Genomic DNA, 18,865 nt, shown 5'->3' with positions numbered 1-18,865 from the left:
TTAGGTATTTTGAAGAACTCTACCTAGTTGAACCGGGTTTTCCGGCTGGGTCTTTTTTCCTATTCTTTTGTAATCATTTTTTCCTGAACTGGTCTAAGCCAGACTGAACAAAATACGAACGTTTGAACGTTCAAGTACCAAACCAACTTGCTCCCTGATCCCTTGGAAGAAAACATAATCCATGTTGTTTTGGTTTTCTTTTCTTTTTTTTTCTCGTTGTAGGGAAAAACTGAACTCTACGAGTTAAAACATTAAAGGAGTGTATCAGAACGAGTTTCATCAATCTTAGTTTTGGCAGCTCGTACTCCGTTCATTGGCTATTTAACAGTGATGAAGACTAACACCAGTTTTCATTCACCACTGAATGAAATTCACGAAGGCAAATTACAATGACAATTAAGCAACTAGTAATTGAAACAGAATTTTATTTGTACATTAAAGTAGGTTTGTATTCAAAGAGAAATTCTGAACAAATTAGTGTTTTGTATTTCATAAAAATTCAAAATACGTGTACGCACAATCTTGAAAAACCAAGTGTCGCGTTAATAAGCACTGCAAGGTGCAACATTTGATTTGATTGATTATAACTTATGTTAAATTCCCCCGCCCCTCCCCACGCATTTTTGTTCCTCGCTGGAAATTTTTGTACAATAACACATTAGGAAAAGGGTTTTGCAAACCTCTGAACATCTAGTTCCTGTGAAGGCCGTGAGCTCAATTTCGAATAGATACAATGATCCTTTCTTTGTTTATTAATATTGCTTATAACATTGCGTTTATGTAGTCATCTAATTGGGTAAGTGGACTTTTATTTTCTTAGAAAAAAGTGAGAATTTGTTTACCGAGCAAGTTTTTATATTTACCGAAACAAAGGGGTTTTCTATTCTATTTTCATGTTTTGTTGCTCCATTCATTGGAAGTGGTAGTTCAATCGCTAATGGCGACTTCGGGCTGATGCCTTTATTAATTTGCCTCGTTTAGCTCACTCATTCAATTTTCCTGGTCCTGGAGTGGCCTACTAGGACAAACAAAATTAACTTTCCTTTTCCATCGGGCAAGTAATTTGGAACGAGAGCTACTTTGTATTGTGTTTTACACTTAAACACTACCCTTTATCGATCGTTCTACTCAATTTTTTTATTGTTAAGTTCGTTAAAACCTGATGAAGTAATTATCAGACGCTGTCGCCATCTGAGTCAAATGGGTCGTATGATAAGCATCCTGGCGAGTTACTGCCATGCGCACTGTCAAAAGAAATTTGAGATCTACTTCCGGGAGTTAGTTCAAGGCCGAACATGAAATCGCCCACTTCCTGATCGCTGGAAATCGAAGATAATGGACTGCAAGAACATCTCGGTACACTCTCACTGGAGAAACCATTTGTCATCGGAAACGTTACTGTCCCACGTGTACGGCGCTTGTCCAAGAAGCGCTTAATGGCGCTTTGAAACATCAAAGCTGTAGAAATTGGATCCCGGTATTTTGTACGAGGAGGAGTCGTGTTTTTAGGAGAAGAAACACTTTTTTCCAAAACGCTGCTGTTCTCAGCCGCTGTGATAGCAGGAATCGAACCATCTTCCTTTAAAGTTTCATCAGTTAAGGACACAGTAGCAAATTCTTCACTAGATATTTCATTAGAAGTTGAGCGAGATTTGCTGATGCGTGATTTCTTTCTGACTCCCCGCCTTCTAAAATGTGTTTCTAACTTGGATGCTATTTGCTCAAAGGCAAGTGGTGATTCGCCTTTCTGCTCCAAAAGACGCTTGACTAAGCATCGAAGGAGATCGAAGCACTGAACCCGATACCCCATCCGAACGTTGATTCCCATTCTAACAAGCTCTTGTTCGTTTGGCTTTGGAATTTTGAAAGGCTCGTTAAGGTGAGCTACGAAGTCCGACACTTGATCAACGAGAAGATACTGTTTTCCATCGGTCACAAACGATGCCCACTTTTCATAATAGCTATCTAGATCTTCCTTTTTGATGACAAGCCCTCCTTCTTGAGCTCTGTTTACATTCTCTAGGATTATAGCAATGTACATGTTAACAATGATGAGGAAAACTATGAAAATGTATGATACAAGGTAAATGACGGCCCCCACGGGATATCCACAGTTACCATTCGGGAATCCCCCATAGTCTGGATCGCAATCGGGTTCACGAAGCATTAGAGATTCCAGAATGTCGTTCCAGCCTGCTCCCGTAGACAAACGAAATAGCAGCATCATAGACCGGCCAAAAGTCTCGAAGTTTACCGTATCGTCCAGGTTCTTTTGTTTCTTTACGTGGCCAAACGTTGACATCCCAATGATGGCGTATATAAAAATGACCAAGAAGAGCAGTGTGCCGACATTTAGGAGGGCTGGTAACGAAATTATCAACGCTACGAGAAGCTGACGGATTCCTTTTGCGAACTGCAGGATCCTTAGTAATCTAGCTACTCTTGCAACGCGAAGGACTCGGAGGAGACCTGGATTCATAAATCTGATGTTTCCTGTGGTTAGTTCTTCCATCGCCAATCGTGTGATATGGTGAAAAAACAATTTACATAAGCACTTTGTATTTCAGAAAATAAATGTGTGAATGATAACTAAACAAAACAAAGCGAGAAGAATAAAAAGCTTTTAAATTTTTTACTTCACTCCAGAACGAAAATCCGAAAAAAAAACAGAATTCCACTTTTTTTTCCAAGGGTACAAGTAGTTACCGCTGAAGTAGCACGAAATTCTAAATATACTTCCAAGGAACCACTGCAAATGAAGAAACTAATATCTATATGTACGGAATTGTAGTTAGATCCTTATCGTTGTCTCGCCTCGTTTCAGTACTGTTTTATACTGGCAAAGATACAATGCTATTTCCTTCATTCCTAGCGGAAGGTACTTTACCACTTTAGAACCTTTTACTCTGTTACTTACCAATAATTGAAGCAATTACAATGAAGAAATCAAAGATGTTCCAGGCCTTGGTAAAATAATACTGGCGTAATGCAACAAGTTTCATCGCAGCTTCCAAGATGAAGACCGCTGTAAATATCCAATTGAACACTTGTGTTTCCCGGACACGATGTCACAGGCTTTATTAAGGAATATCATCATCTGAACTTGTTGTTAATTTTTAAATGTCGACAAACAGTTTTTGTAATGTTTGATGAAGATTTCCCTTCCACCCATTTCTATTGATGTTTATTAATTTTGCTGGGATATTATAGTCTTGATATTCGGTTGTCATTAAAATGAGATAAAGAAAAAAATTAAAATCTAAATGCAATTGTTTAGCCTTGATTGTGGTATTTTACCAATTTTCAGGGGCAGTAAAACACTTTATTTTCTCATTCAAAAAGGATATGAAGTGCACTTGTCATCGCTTCCGATTGGCCATAGTGTTGCCACATCATAACGGACATATTCAACATAATCATCCCCAGTATTCCCATCTCAAAGACTTTACTGGTAACCAGGTCATACAGAAGTTGTAGAACCTTGTTCTGTAATAAAAAGCACAGTGATGTGTTATCACATCGTACTTTAGAAGTTAGCTGATTACGTTCGTTAAAAATGCTATACGCCGAGGGAAAATTGATAATGAGTTTAAGTTCTAAAAAATTAGATTTGGACATTGTTAATCTTGAAGTACCCATTAAATTAATGACTGTAAACAAAGAAAAGAAAAACTAATTTTTCAAATTTCTCCTAGATGTGGAATATGACCTAAAAAATTTTATACCACTGAAATAAGATATGGTTTTTATACGTATTGAAAGCTCTTGGCTGTAACCTTTTTTAAAAGAAGATCCGGGTTTTCCACTCCTATAGCTCCATTAACCTGATGACGAATCTAATATTGCTTGCTACGGTATTACAAGTAACTCAGTCTTTCACTGAACAAAGGGTTAACACCTGTGTGTCAACCAAGTCTCGGAAAATGATCACTCTGGCGCGGTGTTATTATGATACAGAAATGAGTACAAACCTGTGGTTTGATTGAGTTGTCTGTTGGTTTTCTTTTTGCAGATTCCTTTAATATGTCCACCCACTTCCTTTGGGCGTCAGTCAGTAGCATCCCCATATAACTCAGCTCATCGTACTAAAACGCCAAAGTCAAAATTTAGTAAAATTGATGCTAATTGAAATGGGAGCCGGTCACCAAATATGTTTATTTGATCAAGAGGCCGGCGAATATTTATCTATCAAGGCTACCGATACGGCGTTTATTCGAGGCCGGCGGCGCACATTCGAGGAGAAAATGTACGGTAAATCATTTCTGAATATGATGCAAACAGAATCCCACTGTGATTTTCGATAAAAGCAGTTTAAAGGATTTTGCAAATGTGTTACAACTGAAATGGTAAACTGGTGGACAATAGAGAGACAACAGGAGTGTTTTATGATTCTGAAGCTGCTTTATTCACCGAGAAGTACTTACTCTTCTCTTCAAACTGTTAAAGTTGTCAATTATGACTCCAACAAACAAGTTGAGCACAAAGAAAGCACCCATAACGATGAAAATAACGAAGTAAATGTAAGCACCGAGGTAACTCTCGTCTGCAGGTTGTTCATCTACCTGAGAGGAACACAAAAAACAGGGAGAGCAGTTGAATTGTCTTGCAAACATTTTGCGCAAACTGTCCCCGAAAACTCAAAACAAATAAATTCCACTTTGAAAACCTAACCTTACAGAGTCGACTTCCTAAAAATTCGACGTGGGAGAAAGATGCTCAACTCGCCCATATTTTCTATAACCGAGTTCACCTCCAGCATGTGTAAGGTTCAGCACAATTGAAATAGTACAACCCTTTCCCAATTATGTAGAGCTGATCAGAACAATCATGAAAGAGAACAAAGTTATCCTCTCAAAGGGCCACAATGTAACAGTTTTTTTAAATAGTCTCCTGGTCTTGGGGAAAACTCCGTGGGCAAGAGTATCTGCACAAGAACTTCATTAAGTTCCTCTTTTAGGCTTGAAGTCTCTCCTTTAAAACTTTTAAAGGAGATCTCCCTCGCAGACAAAATAAGATGAGCAGATTATTTCAAATCCTCAGCAGAAACGTACAACTTAATCCTTTTTCTGACGTCATAATTTTTACATTTATGTGCATACTCTCTTTGTCATATTTAGTCTTTTCCTGTTGTAAATTCTGGTATTTAGGAGTTTGTATATTAATGAGTAAATTTGAAAAAAAAAACCTCTTTTGAATCCACTGCATCATCCATAAGTTCCATCCACCCTTCAAATGTTGCCTGTATTGAAAAAAGATGCTGTAGAATATATTCATCATCAAATGTACTCATGACTTAAGTTATTGAAATTTTATACACGCTAAGCCTTTTCATTTGAAAACAGAGGGCTGACAATCATTTATTAAAAACTATTTTAGCATTTACGTTTTAGAACGTCTTAGAAACCTCTCTTGTTTTCATTTTGAGATCCCATTGGTCCTGTGTGATATCGACCTTTGTTCTGATTATAAGTCTTGGTTACGAAGGTTTTGGTTTTACTAAACCTTCAGCGAAATGTTCTCGAAGGCAGAGAAATAGTGTGATATTGTCATTGGTATTAAAGCGTGGAATAGCCTTCAAGCGGAATACTCACATCTTTTTGAGATCTTATTAGCCCTGTGTGATATCGACATTGTTCTGATTAGAAAGTTTTGATTACTGAGGTTTTGGTTTAACGAAACCTTCAGTGAAATGTTCTTGAAGGCACTGCAATGGTGTGACTTATGATATTGTCATTGACATTAAAGCGTCGAATAGCCTACGAGCGAAATACTCACAACTTGGAACAAGGCGAGAAAGCCGTTGATGACATTATCGAAGTTCACATTTGAGTTCATCCATCGATATTTCTCAGGATACTTCAGGCACGTGGATTTGCTAGGCACTAATTCTGCTGATACGCGCTCGCCATCCATATCTATGCATTTATAGAACTTCCCGGCGAAAAGCTGGACTCCTAAGATACTGAAGATCAGCCAGAATAACAAGGAAACCAACAGCACATTGGCTATTCCAGGTATGGCAGAAAAGAGAGCATTTACGACGACCTGGTTAGAAAAAATATTGGAAAAGGAGTCAGGGACATCTATACATTTTTTATGGGTGAAAAATGTAAACTGAACTACTTCTTTTGCTGTCCTGGGTTTGCTCGGATATTTTCTTGAGTGCCGAGACATGCGCAAAGAGAGGAGATCGGGTACCCCTCGTGCACGTCTGGGAAACGCGAAAAAAAATAGCATCTTGTCAACCCATGTGTCATTCGTCCATTACTTTTAATCAAACTATTCCTCAATTTGATTTTGATCCTTCTCGTTGTGATGGAAAATTTGTAAGATTTTAGTTTGGGTTTTCTTTACCTTCATCCCTTCCAGGCGTGAAACTGCTCTCAATGGCCTCAAAGCTCTCACTGTCCTCAGAGAGCGCAAAGATGCCAAAGTTTGATCCTCAAACACACACACCAGTGAAATCTTGACGAAGACAAAAAAATAGCAATAAAAAACAAAACGTGACAGCAAAAAGCACGAAGAGAGTGGAATTTGATTCAAAGTAAGACTAACAGGAAAGAATTGAAAGCTTCACCATATCTCGCACCCAGATCTTAATTTGATTCCTATTATGTCGACTGAGAGGAATTTTAGGGATCTAAATAGCAACTTGAGTATTATCTTAAAGCTGGTTAAATAGTCAACTTTGGCGTGGTGGCCTTACAAATTTACGGATTATGACAAGTGAATGCCTTTGTGCGAAGAGTCTTGCACATATAAGTTTGAAGTACAAGTGTATTATTAGGGAGAGCTTTACAGGCTAGTGATCCTTCACCGAAACGCCATGTTTGAAATAGAGAGAGGAGGGAGAATATGAAGACTTACTTCCTCTAAAAGACTTACCGCGACTATTAACGAATCAAGGCAATTCCAAAACGAGGAGAAATATCCAACCAAGCCCAATCCTATAAGTTTTAGGACAAACTCTAAGGCGAAGATGAACGCAAAGAAGTAATTCAGGTTTTCCAGAGCTTTTTGTAACGTAGGCTTGCTTGGAAGGTACACATCCTCAAACACCTTGAGGAAACAATTTCCATGTAACACATAAGTAAAAAAAAGCCTAAGTCAAGCTGAGCTGTCAAGGCCAGTGGCTAGTTTCCGTTGTATAAAGTGACCGGTAAAATTGCTACTCTCCTTGGACGAGAGTAGTCAAACGTGCCAGGTATTTGTTATCTTGATCCTGCATCAAATTCTCGTAACTAATTTATAGAGAAGTGTGTAGCTGCTAAGGGAGAGAATTAAAAATAATATCTAGGAAGTTTGTAAAAGGGTTAATAATAAAAGGAGCGGAGATAAACCCTCACCAGAACTAAACTGCTTATAAGCACTGTGAATAGAATAAACCATTCAAAGTATCTGTGTTCCACAAGTGTCCGTGTGCGCCAGCGAAACAACAGCCAGTTGTTGCACGTAATATTCTTGCAGCAGGCGCAACTAGTCAAAGGTGACATACAGAACTCTGGGAAACAGTCGTCAACTTCGGCTGGTTGTACTGGTGACTTTCCTTGGCGGTTTGGGCTTGAAGTTACACCAGGAATGATATTAGCTGAAAGAGGCGTTGAGGTAAAGTAATTTCATTTTGATTTTTAAAACAAGTCATTTCAGTGACCATTTGTAACGACAAAAGCAATGATTTTTCTAAGAGACAAGAAGCGAAATGATTCTCACAGTTGACCTGAATTTGAAAAAAAGTGAAGGAAAAGAAGCCCTGAAAATATGTTGGCAACGACACAATTCGAACCTATACCTCCCTGATACTAGTTACACGCTGTTAATAACTGAGCTACAACTCCAGAAGCGAGTAAAGAGCCAAAGTCTAGTGCTTTTTCTTCTCCCTAAGAAACCTGATTGCAATTAAGTGAAAAATTTAACTTGTGGATGATAAAAATAACGGAATGATCCTTACAGGATAGCTGCATTCAATGAAATATCCCAACAAGCAGAAACTGACTTCATTTAGATCTTTCATAAATGGATAATTTTTCTTCTGTAAGTCCAATTTTGATAAAAGTCATTCTGAGAAGCACTTCACTGACTTACCTACGGTCGAGTATTCCCTTCCCTGGCTAAACTTCCTTACATTTCTATTATCTTTCTCCCTGCCAAAGGCTTGTATTTCTTGAGAGGAATTGCAGCTTCCATCACCCGAGCGATGATCAGAGACGGGGAACACCGGAATCTTCCTGGTTTTCGTTAGCTTCCTTAGGAGTTTTTTGAATACTTCCTCTTCGTCATCATCATCGTTCGCACCTTCTTCCTCTTCTTCATCACCGCTGTCAAAAGCGTTAAGGAGCAGGGCTAGAAATAGATTGAGAACCTACATGGAAGCAAAATTAGTGATTAGGATTCCTCTTATAAACTTTAATATCTAGAAATTAAGACTGACTTTGAGCCCTTTGGTCAAAAGAGAATTAATTATGAGTGGTTCTAAAAAGCATTAAAAGCTCGGCTGGTTTGCTCTAATTAAAGATCAGGTCAGCATTCGACTTGTGGCTCATCCAACTAAAGCTTATCCATGTTTCCGTACCATGAAGTTACTTGAAGTGCGGCTTTCCCCCAGGATGGGATACAATTCCAGTTCAGACTTACATTTATTCCTATTTGCTTAAAAGTTGAAGGTCTATGATGAATTATCGCAACATGGTTTAAAGCATTACGTACAACGTGCAGTTCTACGGAGTGATTCAACTCACAATAAAATTGCCGATGACAAAAGCTGGAATGAAGAAGGGAATGGCAGCAGCAGGGCTGGTTGCTCTCATGCAATCCCATAAGGGCTCGATCCATTCCCCACACAGGACTCTGAACACCATCATGAAAGCGTGCCAGAAGTCGTTGAAGTTCCATCGTGGCACACCGTCCTCTCCAAACTTGTCCGGTGTGTATGATTTACCAAACATCTTCATTCCCATCAAGGCAAAGATGTAAATCACAAGACCAAGGATGAGGGTGATGTTGCCGATTGGCCCAACGCTGTTGGATATTGTAGACAAAAGTCTTCGCATCGTCTCCCAGGACTGCGCCAGTTTTAAGATTCTAAACTGTATGTATTTGAGGAGGAGAAAGCGAGAAGGGAAAATGTTGAACCACCTTTTCTGGGAAAATAATTTAACTTTTTAACGCACTCCCATGAATGACCAAAACAGAATTTCTCCTTACTATGTCAATACAATATCAACCAGATATTTGTTGAGAATAAAGAAAAATATCAATTCGGGGATAATTAGTTGATCCAATAGTACAGCGAAGCGACTCTGCATGTTTTCGCAGTCAAGTTTTATGGTAAGAGCAAGAAATTCGCCTGAATTTACTATAATTTGGTTAGAAAAGAGATTCGACTTGGAAATTTGGAGAGGACTGGCAGAAATAGGGGTGAACTTGTCATATCTAATAGGAAAAACAGGTCGAAATGGTAGCGAACCGGGCAGGGGCGAACTTTCAATGGGGCGAAACATCCATAGACATATTTTAAAAGAATGAGGTCTTACCAAGCGAAATGTTCGGAAGACACTGGTTCCAGAGGATTCTTTGAAGTCCGCTAGCTCAAGTCCTGTGTCCACTAAGCTGATGATGACAATGATACCATCAAATATGTTCCATTTGCCTTGAATGTAGTACAATGGACCCAGCGCAACAAGTTTCAGAATCATTTCCACAGTAAAGATGGTGGTAAACATCTGCAGAGAAAAAAAAATTGAATCCATGATTATACCCTGAGGACGCAAGACGAACTTTTTATTACCGCAATACAGTTCTGCTCGACCAAAATCGAAAAACCTGTGCGATGAGACGAAGTGGTTACTTCATCATCGGGAGCAAGCTACTTCTACTTTGGTCTGAGTAAAAAATGTCTGATTGTAGAACCATATTCGGGACTGCAATGGTTTTTCCTTGGTTTGCTCTATGTGTAATTGGTCTAAAATTAACTGACACCTCCCTCTCAACGCATCAGGTGCAAAACTAAAACCAATATATCGTGACTTAGTCAAAAACATTTTTTTTTTGTCTTAAGCAGTTTGCTTGTTTCACTTTGAGCTCTAATTGACTATCTCTAATATGTTTCATTTTGCATTGATTTCCCGCTCTAATCAGTCTTGGCTTTACGACACTCAATCGGAAAGCGTTCTATATTTAAATATATGATTCTTCTCGCAAAGCACAAGTTTCATTATCAGAAAAAGAAAGGATCAGGCAAACGCATATTCTTCTCCTATAAGCTATGTCGCTTGCGTCGAAATGTTACGGCCATGTGACACTCGACATAAATTACCACGAAACGTGATTCCTTGATGCTGAGTATAAGAGACTATACCTCTTGATGATTTGATTAATCAGATAATGGTACCTTACCAAATTCAGCACATCAAGGACCTTTTTGAACTGCGAGTCAATCTGATGATGATCCACGGCAAGGACCACTGTATTGGCGAGAATGAATCCCATAATAGTCACTTCCACAATAGAGTGACCCATAACGTCACACATCATTCTCTGAAGGCGCCTTTTCCACGTCATATCTGTACGAAATGCCTCGTTCTTCATTTTTTCGTCAAGAATTTCTTTGAAAGAGTTTTTACTTCCGATAAGGCGAAGCAGTGACGGGGGAGGCGGCTCTTTCGGGACTCTAAAGGTAATCTCTTCAACCTTCTTTTGAGTTCTGATGGAGTGAATTGTCTTGATAAGAACCTGAACTTTAGTGGTCAGCGGATGAAGGTGTTCCAGTGTGTCGGAGTCTGCTGGGTACGACATGGCAGTTTTGTTTTCATGTTTCTGTCTCGCGGTCTTACCGTGAATTTAAAGAAAAATCGGCACAATGAAATGAAGAAATTACAGTTTGCAAATAATGCTTATTAAGTACCATAATTTATTCTTTTTATATTTAGAAAATGACGGATGGTTATGATGAAGAGAATTTCATGCGGTTTAGAAAGGGAAATTGAACTCACCTCTTTGTGGATAGATTTGATCTCCAGTTCGTAAGATAAAGCAACCACGGCTAGCACGAGATTTAAAAGGTAAAAAGAGCAGAAAAATATGCCACCAAGGAAGTAGAACACGCACCAGATTCCACTGGCTGCCAGAATCTGAAAGGAATCGATTAAGCCTTTTACTCCCAAGAAATCATCAGTAATTCGCCTTACTGTATGCCATAAAATTCTTGTGATGTTTGTTTGGTGTTTGATCAGCTATAACTACTATGTCAAGAAATTGATGCACCAGCGCCTCATACTCAATTTCCTACGAGATCCTTCGCACCAAAAGCAAGGAAATTAGCACTGATTATGAAAATTCTCATAAAATACTAAAGCAAAGTCGATCAAAATTTTTCTACGGGCTGAACAAACCTTGTTGTAGATATTTTCCCAGAAGTCCATCGTCAGAAGCTGAAATGACATTACCAAAGACCATCCCATGTGATCAAAGTTCGTGTAACCAAAATCAGGATTCGGCCCAGCATCAGGCAAGCACGTATAGTTTGTAGGGCATGTCCTAAGGAGAGTTAATGAACGAAGACTCATAAAGACTCAACAACCACACTAACCTAACAAAGAGGTCAAAAACGTCAGCGCATGTGCAATCGAAGTTAAGGTTACTAGGTAACGTATTCTCAAGGTGTCAAGACCAAATTATCTTTAGAGCAACCACACGAGCGAGTAAGTTGCGATGTTTGAAAACTGTGTGACGTTTTTGGTGAAGATCAAAACAAAATCAGTGGTAAATCAGCGGAATACTCATAGTCAAATGAGTTTTGTTTACTTCAAGTCTCGAATTTTCCTTTCCCTGACTTTTATTTTCCTTGAACGTATTTTTTTTTAACAATTATATTTTTGGCGAATAGGCATATTTTGGGAACGGTGGTTGTTTCTTATGAGTTCCTTTGAAATTTTGCACGGAAAATTGTTGCACGCCTGATCAAAATTGACCCCTTGTGCATGTCCTGCAATTGACAGCTGTGTTTACCAACCTTTACAACTTCCTGAACGCATGTGGTTCACACCGATTTAACATACCGACAACACTTCTACGGGGTTTTGGTCACCGAGTAAACATAGCATAATGAAAACCCTCCATATGGCTTTTATAATACATCATCGAGAGCTCCATAGCTTGAGTTGGAATATTGGTCAGCGGCACTAGTCACCTTTCCCAACCATGCCCAGGCTGAGCAAGTGTCAAAATTCACTCGGTACATTATATACCGTGCACTATGGCGTACCCTTTGGATTCATTATTCAATAAATACCATACCTCGCGGCTGTCCCATTTCCACAGATGACTGGTTTACCCTCTTCGTAAATCCAAAAACCTGCGAAAAAAAACAAAGCTATGTAAGATCTCAGCCAGGACACTTTTGGTTTTGATATCCAGAGTATCTGAGCAAAACTAGAGATCGCAGAAGATGAAGTAGGAAGGGCAAGGAGGAGATAAAAGGTGAAGAAAAGAAATGGTAAAGGAAAAGAACAGCCGAACAAAAATTAAAGTAGAAGATTTAAAATTCTCCGACTTCTTCGTATTTTCTGCATCAAAGGGCATTAGAAATATTCTGCTTCAAGTCAGTCAGCTGTGATAGCTGTGAATGAAAGTCCAGTCGAGACGGAAGAGGCGTTGTGCCATAGTGGCTGTTTATCATTTGAATGTGGTTGGTTCTTAGAGAGTCTTTGGTTCTGAGAGAGTCTTACTCCCCCAACTTTCGTCTCTTTACTAATGAAATTCAGGAAGTGAAGAGTAAGGAAGTTTCATCATCAGCAAAAAAAATGTCTCGCGATAAATTTTACACTAAGAACATACTTTCGTTATTTGCTCTGTATGCGGTGCTGAGCGAATCGTCGTCGAGCACGCATTTGTATCTGAGGTGACCCACAAACAGCTGGAGGCCGATAAGCGCCATAACAGCGAGAAAGAAGACGAATAGAATAAGGACATCCTTCAGCATTTTCATTGACCGAAGTAACGTGTTAACCATTGCCTTCAAACCTAGAAAAAATAGGATAGTGAGCTTCCGAGAAACGATAAAACAGGTGGTGAACGCATTCGGCTGATCAGACGGAAGCAAACGTGTAGACAAAAGGGCAGACAGACACAAAAACGCACACAAAGTACGTAAGCAGACGGAGACACACATGCACAGACACCTAGGACAGACACGCGGAAAACCAGACAGACAGACACGCAGGCAAACTGATGGACGGACAGTTAGACAGATAGGCAAACAAGCAGATGGACAGGCAAACAGACAGACAGACAGACACATGGATAAACAGACAGACACACGGATAGACGGACGAAAAGAAGAGGTAGAACAAAATCCTTTTTATACACCACATCGCGAGAGTTCCATGGTAAATATTTTTATTTTACGTGTAAACTTACACGTGAATATTTAAAAATAAGTTGACTCACCTTTCAGAACAGATATCGTACGTAACGCTCTTAAAACACGCACAGTTCGTATTCCAGAAAAGTTTGCGACATTCGGTGAAAACGTTACATATCTAGAAAAAAAAATTAAAATTGTCAAACGGACGAGCAGACACTTTTCCGCTATTTCAGAAAAACTCAAAATTCAAACAGCTCTCCTAGAGTGTAAGCATTCTGTAGTAGCAAATTTTGATAACAGTTTACCCCAGTATAACCACTGTAAAATCCAAACAGTTCCAAGGGTTTCTCAGATACGCGTAAGAATGGAGGACAAACCCACGAGAAATGATCTTAAGAAACATCTCCGATGTGTAGATGAAGGTAAATATGTATCTGGAATAAAAGAAATCACATGATTAGCTTTTATGGCATTCCATTGATTCCTTCCTCAACAGAAAGTTCTCAAGTTCTCTTCTTTCTCAACAGAAAGTTCTGTCTGACGAGCGCTCAGGCGCGAAACTCAGAGTAACAGAGAATCGATGCGTCCTCTTTGATTCTTTCACTTATATATACTCAGCTCTGCTACCACAGCATTGAGCACTTTATGCCAAGGTAGACTCTGCCCCCACATTTATATATATATATATATATATATATATATATATATATATATATATACCTCTATGTCTCCTTTGAATCGCTTTATCAAAGATGGCCAGAATATAGCTGTTCTAGAAATCTTACAGACATTACTAGTCGTATTACTTATTAAAAATGACCTTTGTTCCTGTTTTTTTTCTTATTCTTGCGAAATAGACTAGAAACATTTATGTCTAAAGTCGTGACACAAAAGTTACCGGGCTTTTTCCAAACAACAATCACACAACGGTGTTTTTTTGAGGTAACATTGTTACATGACATGCCGGAAACAACTGAGAGGGAGACTACAAGCTAATTCATGATTCGTTTAATTTACAACTGAAATGAGACAGGTACTTACTCTGCTTCCTCTGGGGGGTTGTTTAAAGCCAGGCAGATGCAATTTATCAGAATAATGAATATGACAAAAAATTCAAAATATCTGTAAGGTATAGTTTAGGAAAAAACACGGCGAATGTCGTGTTCGGTTGTGTTTTCAGATCTTGACCGGGCATTTTAACAGCATCGGCTTTGATTTTAAGGCACTAAACTTAAATAAATCTGAGAAAACGTCTTTGATAAGTTAGAATTAATGACAGGATACTGATGAGTGATGATCTTGATGGCCAACAGTCTGAGTGGATGAAGTGGCTCAAAGAGGAAGAGCGATTTAGACATATTGAATCTGTAAGCTTGGTCGTTCGACATCTTCGACCGGCGACTAAGGACCAGGAACGTTTCCTTGGATGGTTTGGCCGGCGACTGTAGGTGAGATTGAAAAAAAAACTATGATTCATCAGTCACGGGGAATGCAATCAGAGGTTTTTAATAATATAGTTTTAACTGTTTGATAAAACCTCGAAAACAGCTACCACTATCTAAGATGAAAGCTATCTGCCCTCAACGATGTATAAAAGCAAATTTTAATTTTTCGTACCTTACTCGTAGAAAGATTTACAGTCTTCAAATTCAGCTTCTTCGGGAATTCGAAAGTTAAGGAGTTCAAATAGACACTTATTTCCTATCATCACACCTATTACCATTCCCTCTCCCCTTCACCCTCTCCCCCCCCCCCCCACCCAACCCCCTTGACGTTTTAAAACAGACTCATTTAATAGTGACATTTATAGCAGACAAAATCTTTAACTCTCCAATTCGATTTCAAAAACTAAAACTTGATTTGTTAATGGTCTTAGTTTTTATTTTCTTCCTGCTCATAAAAAAAATCATTTAACATCTTCCTTTCAGATTGTTATGGTTTGTTTTGTTATTGTTTGGAACAATTCTGCCGAATATTATATTTTAGCTAGACGTCACAGTTGGCAGTCAGGGATGTGTACGTCATCATGGTCAGTGCGGTTTTAAGTCCATTCATTATAAGTTTAATTGAATCGGAATAAGAAGGCCTTCGCATTTTCTAGATTTCCTCTTGAAAATGATTTACAGCTAATGTACGTGCTTCTGATCCTGGTGATAATGCGTGCAAAGCTTAGGTTCAGTAAAACAACAAAAATAATATTCGTGGGCATGATGAAGTGAGTCCAATAAGTATGTGAATGTTTTTTGCAAGCTGGTAAACATACTTCGTAATTTATCGGCGACTTTGTTTTTAAGTTTGGCGAGAAACTGAGTTAGTTTTCCTGTAACTTTAAAACAGTGAATAAAACGCAGCATGAATACATCGTTAAATAGTCGAAACAGAGGAAACCACTACAACGGTCGAAAATGGATTTCAAAATTCATTAGTGTAATCACTTAAATTGACAAAAACCTGTCAAGTCGAGATGGCCAAAAATTGACCTCGTTCAATTTTTGGCGTTTGTGTGCTAAACCGAAAAGATAACGTTAAAGCAAAGGGAATGATATGTCCAAATCCAGGTTTCTTGATTATGATACCGTGATATAAATGTATCATGCCCTCAAGGCAATGGTTTAAGAGCTGTTATAGAGAAAATGGGCCATAAATCATTTGACAAGTCGGCCCGGAAGTGGGATATATTTTTTATTTACAGCTGTTTAATTCAATTTAAAATGTTCAGCTCTTCTGAAATTTCCACTCAACAAAGCCGCTTATAGCTATAGTTACCTGAAATAGCACTAATAGAGTAACCGCAGAGGTCTCGGAAAAGTTATCGCACCTCTGGCCAAGCTATTAATGAGGGAGTGTGTTCGATTGTTATGCTGTTTCGAATCCGGTCTTCGTGGTTTTCGAAGCCTTACAGGGATTTTTTTCCAATAAATGGGCCGCATAATCCCACCGAAATTTTCGGCTTTTGCCCTCTCCTGCCTTCCCCTCCCCCATACTCCTTCGGAATTAATCGTCAAAGCCAGTTTAAACGAGCCGTGGGCGTTTAATAAGTTTATGTGTTAGGCGGGCGTCGATAAAAGTGGAAACATCAGAGATAAGACCGCGTGGTAAACAAATATGGGAAACACAACAATTACATCTACAAATTAGGAATGTTCCTTCAGTCTACAGATCACATCCTTTAACAGACCACATCCTTTAGCAGTCAATGCTTAAACGATTCACAGCCAAAAACTGGTTAATCAAGTCAAATTTGAGGATCATTTTCCGGTAAATGCCGCCTTGAAGTTCGATCCTTGAAATGAAACTTTGATCAAGAATTGCTCTTGTCATTTCACACCAAGAGAATTCGAGTTTTTAGACTTCCTGTTTGCTTCTTCTCGAGTGTTCATGAGCATTTTATATACAATTTGAAATATTACAACAACTATCAGACCATTTATTGTTTCTTGAATGATTTAAAAACCAAAGGTATTCTTTAATAACCAGGTAATTAACCTGGATCATTGCCAACAGTTTATAACTTTAGTTTTGTTCTTCTTGATTATTACTTCATAGATTATGAAAGAGCAAAAAAGCTCTATGTCATATCACTGAATTGAATCAGTAATCGTTTTTTTTTTTAGTCCATTTTCAAAACCTATCTTTTCAATAACCGTATCATTCTTTTGATTATCAGTTTATAACATACGATTGCGCAAACGTTCACTTAAAGAAACTTTCTTAACAAAAATTTTTAGCAATATTTTCTAAATTCTTCCGTCTGTTAAATAAGGAAAAAAAATTTGAAAACATTGTGTTGCGGTGTGTAGAATCGCGAATGTTTTCGCGGTGGATCCTCTACTGTTTGAAAACAAACATTTCCGGCAACGATCAATAGACTATGTTTATGTTTGATTTTCTAGAATACTCAAAGAAAAAAAACCTCTAAAAAACAAGCAACTAGCCAAAGTAAAAATATTATCCCACAATTTAGTAAAATAGGCTTATAATTGCAGTATTTTTCAAATACTGAAAATTAAACAACTTTGCTGAGAAGTTTTCTTTTTGGATCAATTAAGACCTGATCACGTCTTACGCAACAAATTAACGAATTCCATTTTTACCACAATGGTAATTAAAACCAAGATGCAATCAATTGGGTTTGAAATATGGGACAAATTTGAATCCTTTTTATGTTTGCACGGGCTTTAACGTAATTTGATCGCGTAAGTCCAGGTTTTAGGGGCACAACTGTAGTGCGAAAATTTAAAACAGTAACCTACTTACCTGTGAGCTTAATCACACCGATTAGTTATAAAAACAAAAAGTGGATGATCTTCGGTTGAGCTTCACAGACAATCCGCACTTACCCCATTACCCGTCGCGTCGAAATCGTGTAATGGTTTTCCTAAGAGATAAGAAGGCGCTTGTCTAAGCTGTCCTTTCTTAAATGTAGAGCCGTTGGGCAGAGCTGGAAGACCATTCGCGTTGTTTGGTAACATTTCTCGTGGACCTTGGGCCGTCATTACAACCCTCGAGATTTCCGCAGCTTTTACTAGTGATTTATCCGCATAGGAACCATTCCCAATATGGGAATAGTCCCCCATTATCGCTTTTACAACTAAAAAGAGTCTCTTATCGCTGGCTAGTCTGGTCAGAGCGAAAGCACTCTGAAAAAGTGAAGGGATCGAACGTAACAATTTTGGGACAATGTTGGTTGCGTAGCTCTTTATCACCTGAATGTAGGTCTCACCGCGGCATAAAACAAAACACAACATCTTGTCCATTGTAAAGTGATCTTAAAATTGTTTGTGGTTTTGGAAGAATTTTTCGCTTAAATTTTTAATGGCATATCGAGAAAAAAGCCTATAACGAGGAAATGCGGTTGCAGAGAGCGAAACAAAATTCGGAGACATGGAATAGTTTTTTTTGCTTTTTTTAACCTACAGCTATCCGGTTTTTCTGAAGATAAGTTTGAAATTTGAATGTCTTGCGATTCAGGAGAGAATGGTTTAAAAATTTAATCAAACTTTTTAGAAAACCAATAAAGGTGTTGATGTTCAACTACTCTGCTAAGCAATAATTACATCTTATGTCGCAAAAAAGGTTTAGAACCGAAAATTCTGTTACGTAATACATTCCCATTTTTTTCAATTGTTTTAAGTGTTTCAGCAGGAGCTAATATTGTGATTACTTCACCAAATTTTTTTTGTAGCTACTACAGGATTCCCCTGAGCTTTTTTTTTTTCCTTTTTCATTTTTTTGAATAAGCCAATTGCATTAGGAATTTGTTCATATAAGTACTCAAAACAAAGGAAGAACAAAATGTTTCATTTTATTTTTCGTTTAAAATGAATTTTTTCATTCGCTATGATTTTAAAAAAATGAGATTTTTAATTACGTACTCTTTACAGAATAAAGGAAAACAAACTCGTTTCTAACCATTATCTGTAAGCTATTGTTGTACTGCACGGAAGTACTTGGATTCTCTGTAAAGTTAAGCTGGAATTGTAGTTTTTGTCAAATAATCTTATA

At 38.2% G+C, this 18,865-nt stretch overlaps 1 protein-coding gene across 1 annotated transcript; it reads right to left on the bottom strand.

Moving 5' to 3' along the window:
* Nucleotides 1-407: 407 nt before the first annotated feature.
* Nucleotides 408-18,183, bottom strand: LOC113671233 (sodium channel protein 1 brain). Its single transcript, XM_089212595.1, has 23 exons — nucleotides 17,701-18,183; nucleotides 14,645-14,802; nucleotides 14,402-14,482; nucleotides 13,666-13,794; nucleotides 13,444-13,535; nucleotides 12,832-13,017; nucleotides 12,292-12,349; nucleotides 11,388-11,532; nucleotides 10,989-11,126; nucleotides 10,393-10,824; nucleotides 9,531-9,719; nucleotides 8,736-9,083; nucleotides 8,083-8,359; nucleotides 7,347-7,588; nucleotides 6,886-7,059; nucleotides 6,355-6,465; nucleotides 5,776-6,045; nucleotides 5,186-5,239; nucleotides 4,425-4,562; nucleotides 3,972-4,085; nucleotides 3,348-3,486; nucleotides 2,918-3,049; nucleotides 408-2,505 (listed from the first exon to the last, which is right to left on the bottom strand). Exons 1-23 carry the CDS (start codon nucleotides 18,115-18,117, stop codon nucleotides 1,175-1,177), a joined length of 5,355 nt encoding a protein of 1,784 aa, XP_089068721.1. The 5' UTR covers nucleotides 18,118-18,183; the 3' UTR covers nucleotides 408-1,174.
* Between the last annotated feature and the right edge of the window lie 682 nt (nucleotides 18,184-18,865).

This window comes from Pocillopora damicornis, chromosome 7 (assembly GCF_964200805.1).
Source record: "Pocillopora damicornis chromosome 7, jaPocDami1.2, whole genome shotgun sequence".
In the NCBI taxonomy this organism is placed as follows: Eukaryota; Metazoa; Cnidaria; class Anthozoa; order Scleractinia; family Pocilloporidae; genus Pocillopora; species Pocillopora damicornis.
Note: the sequence above shows the minus strand (reverse complement) of the source record. Positions and strands in the feature narration are given on the sequence as shown.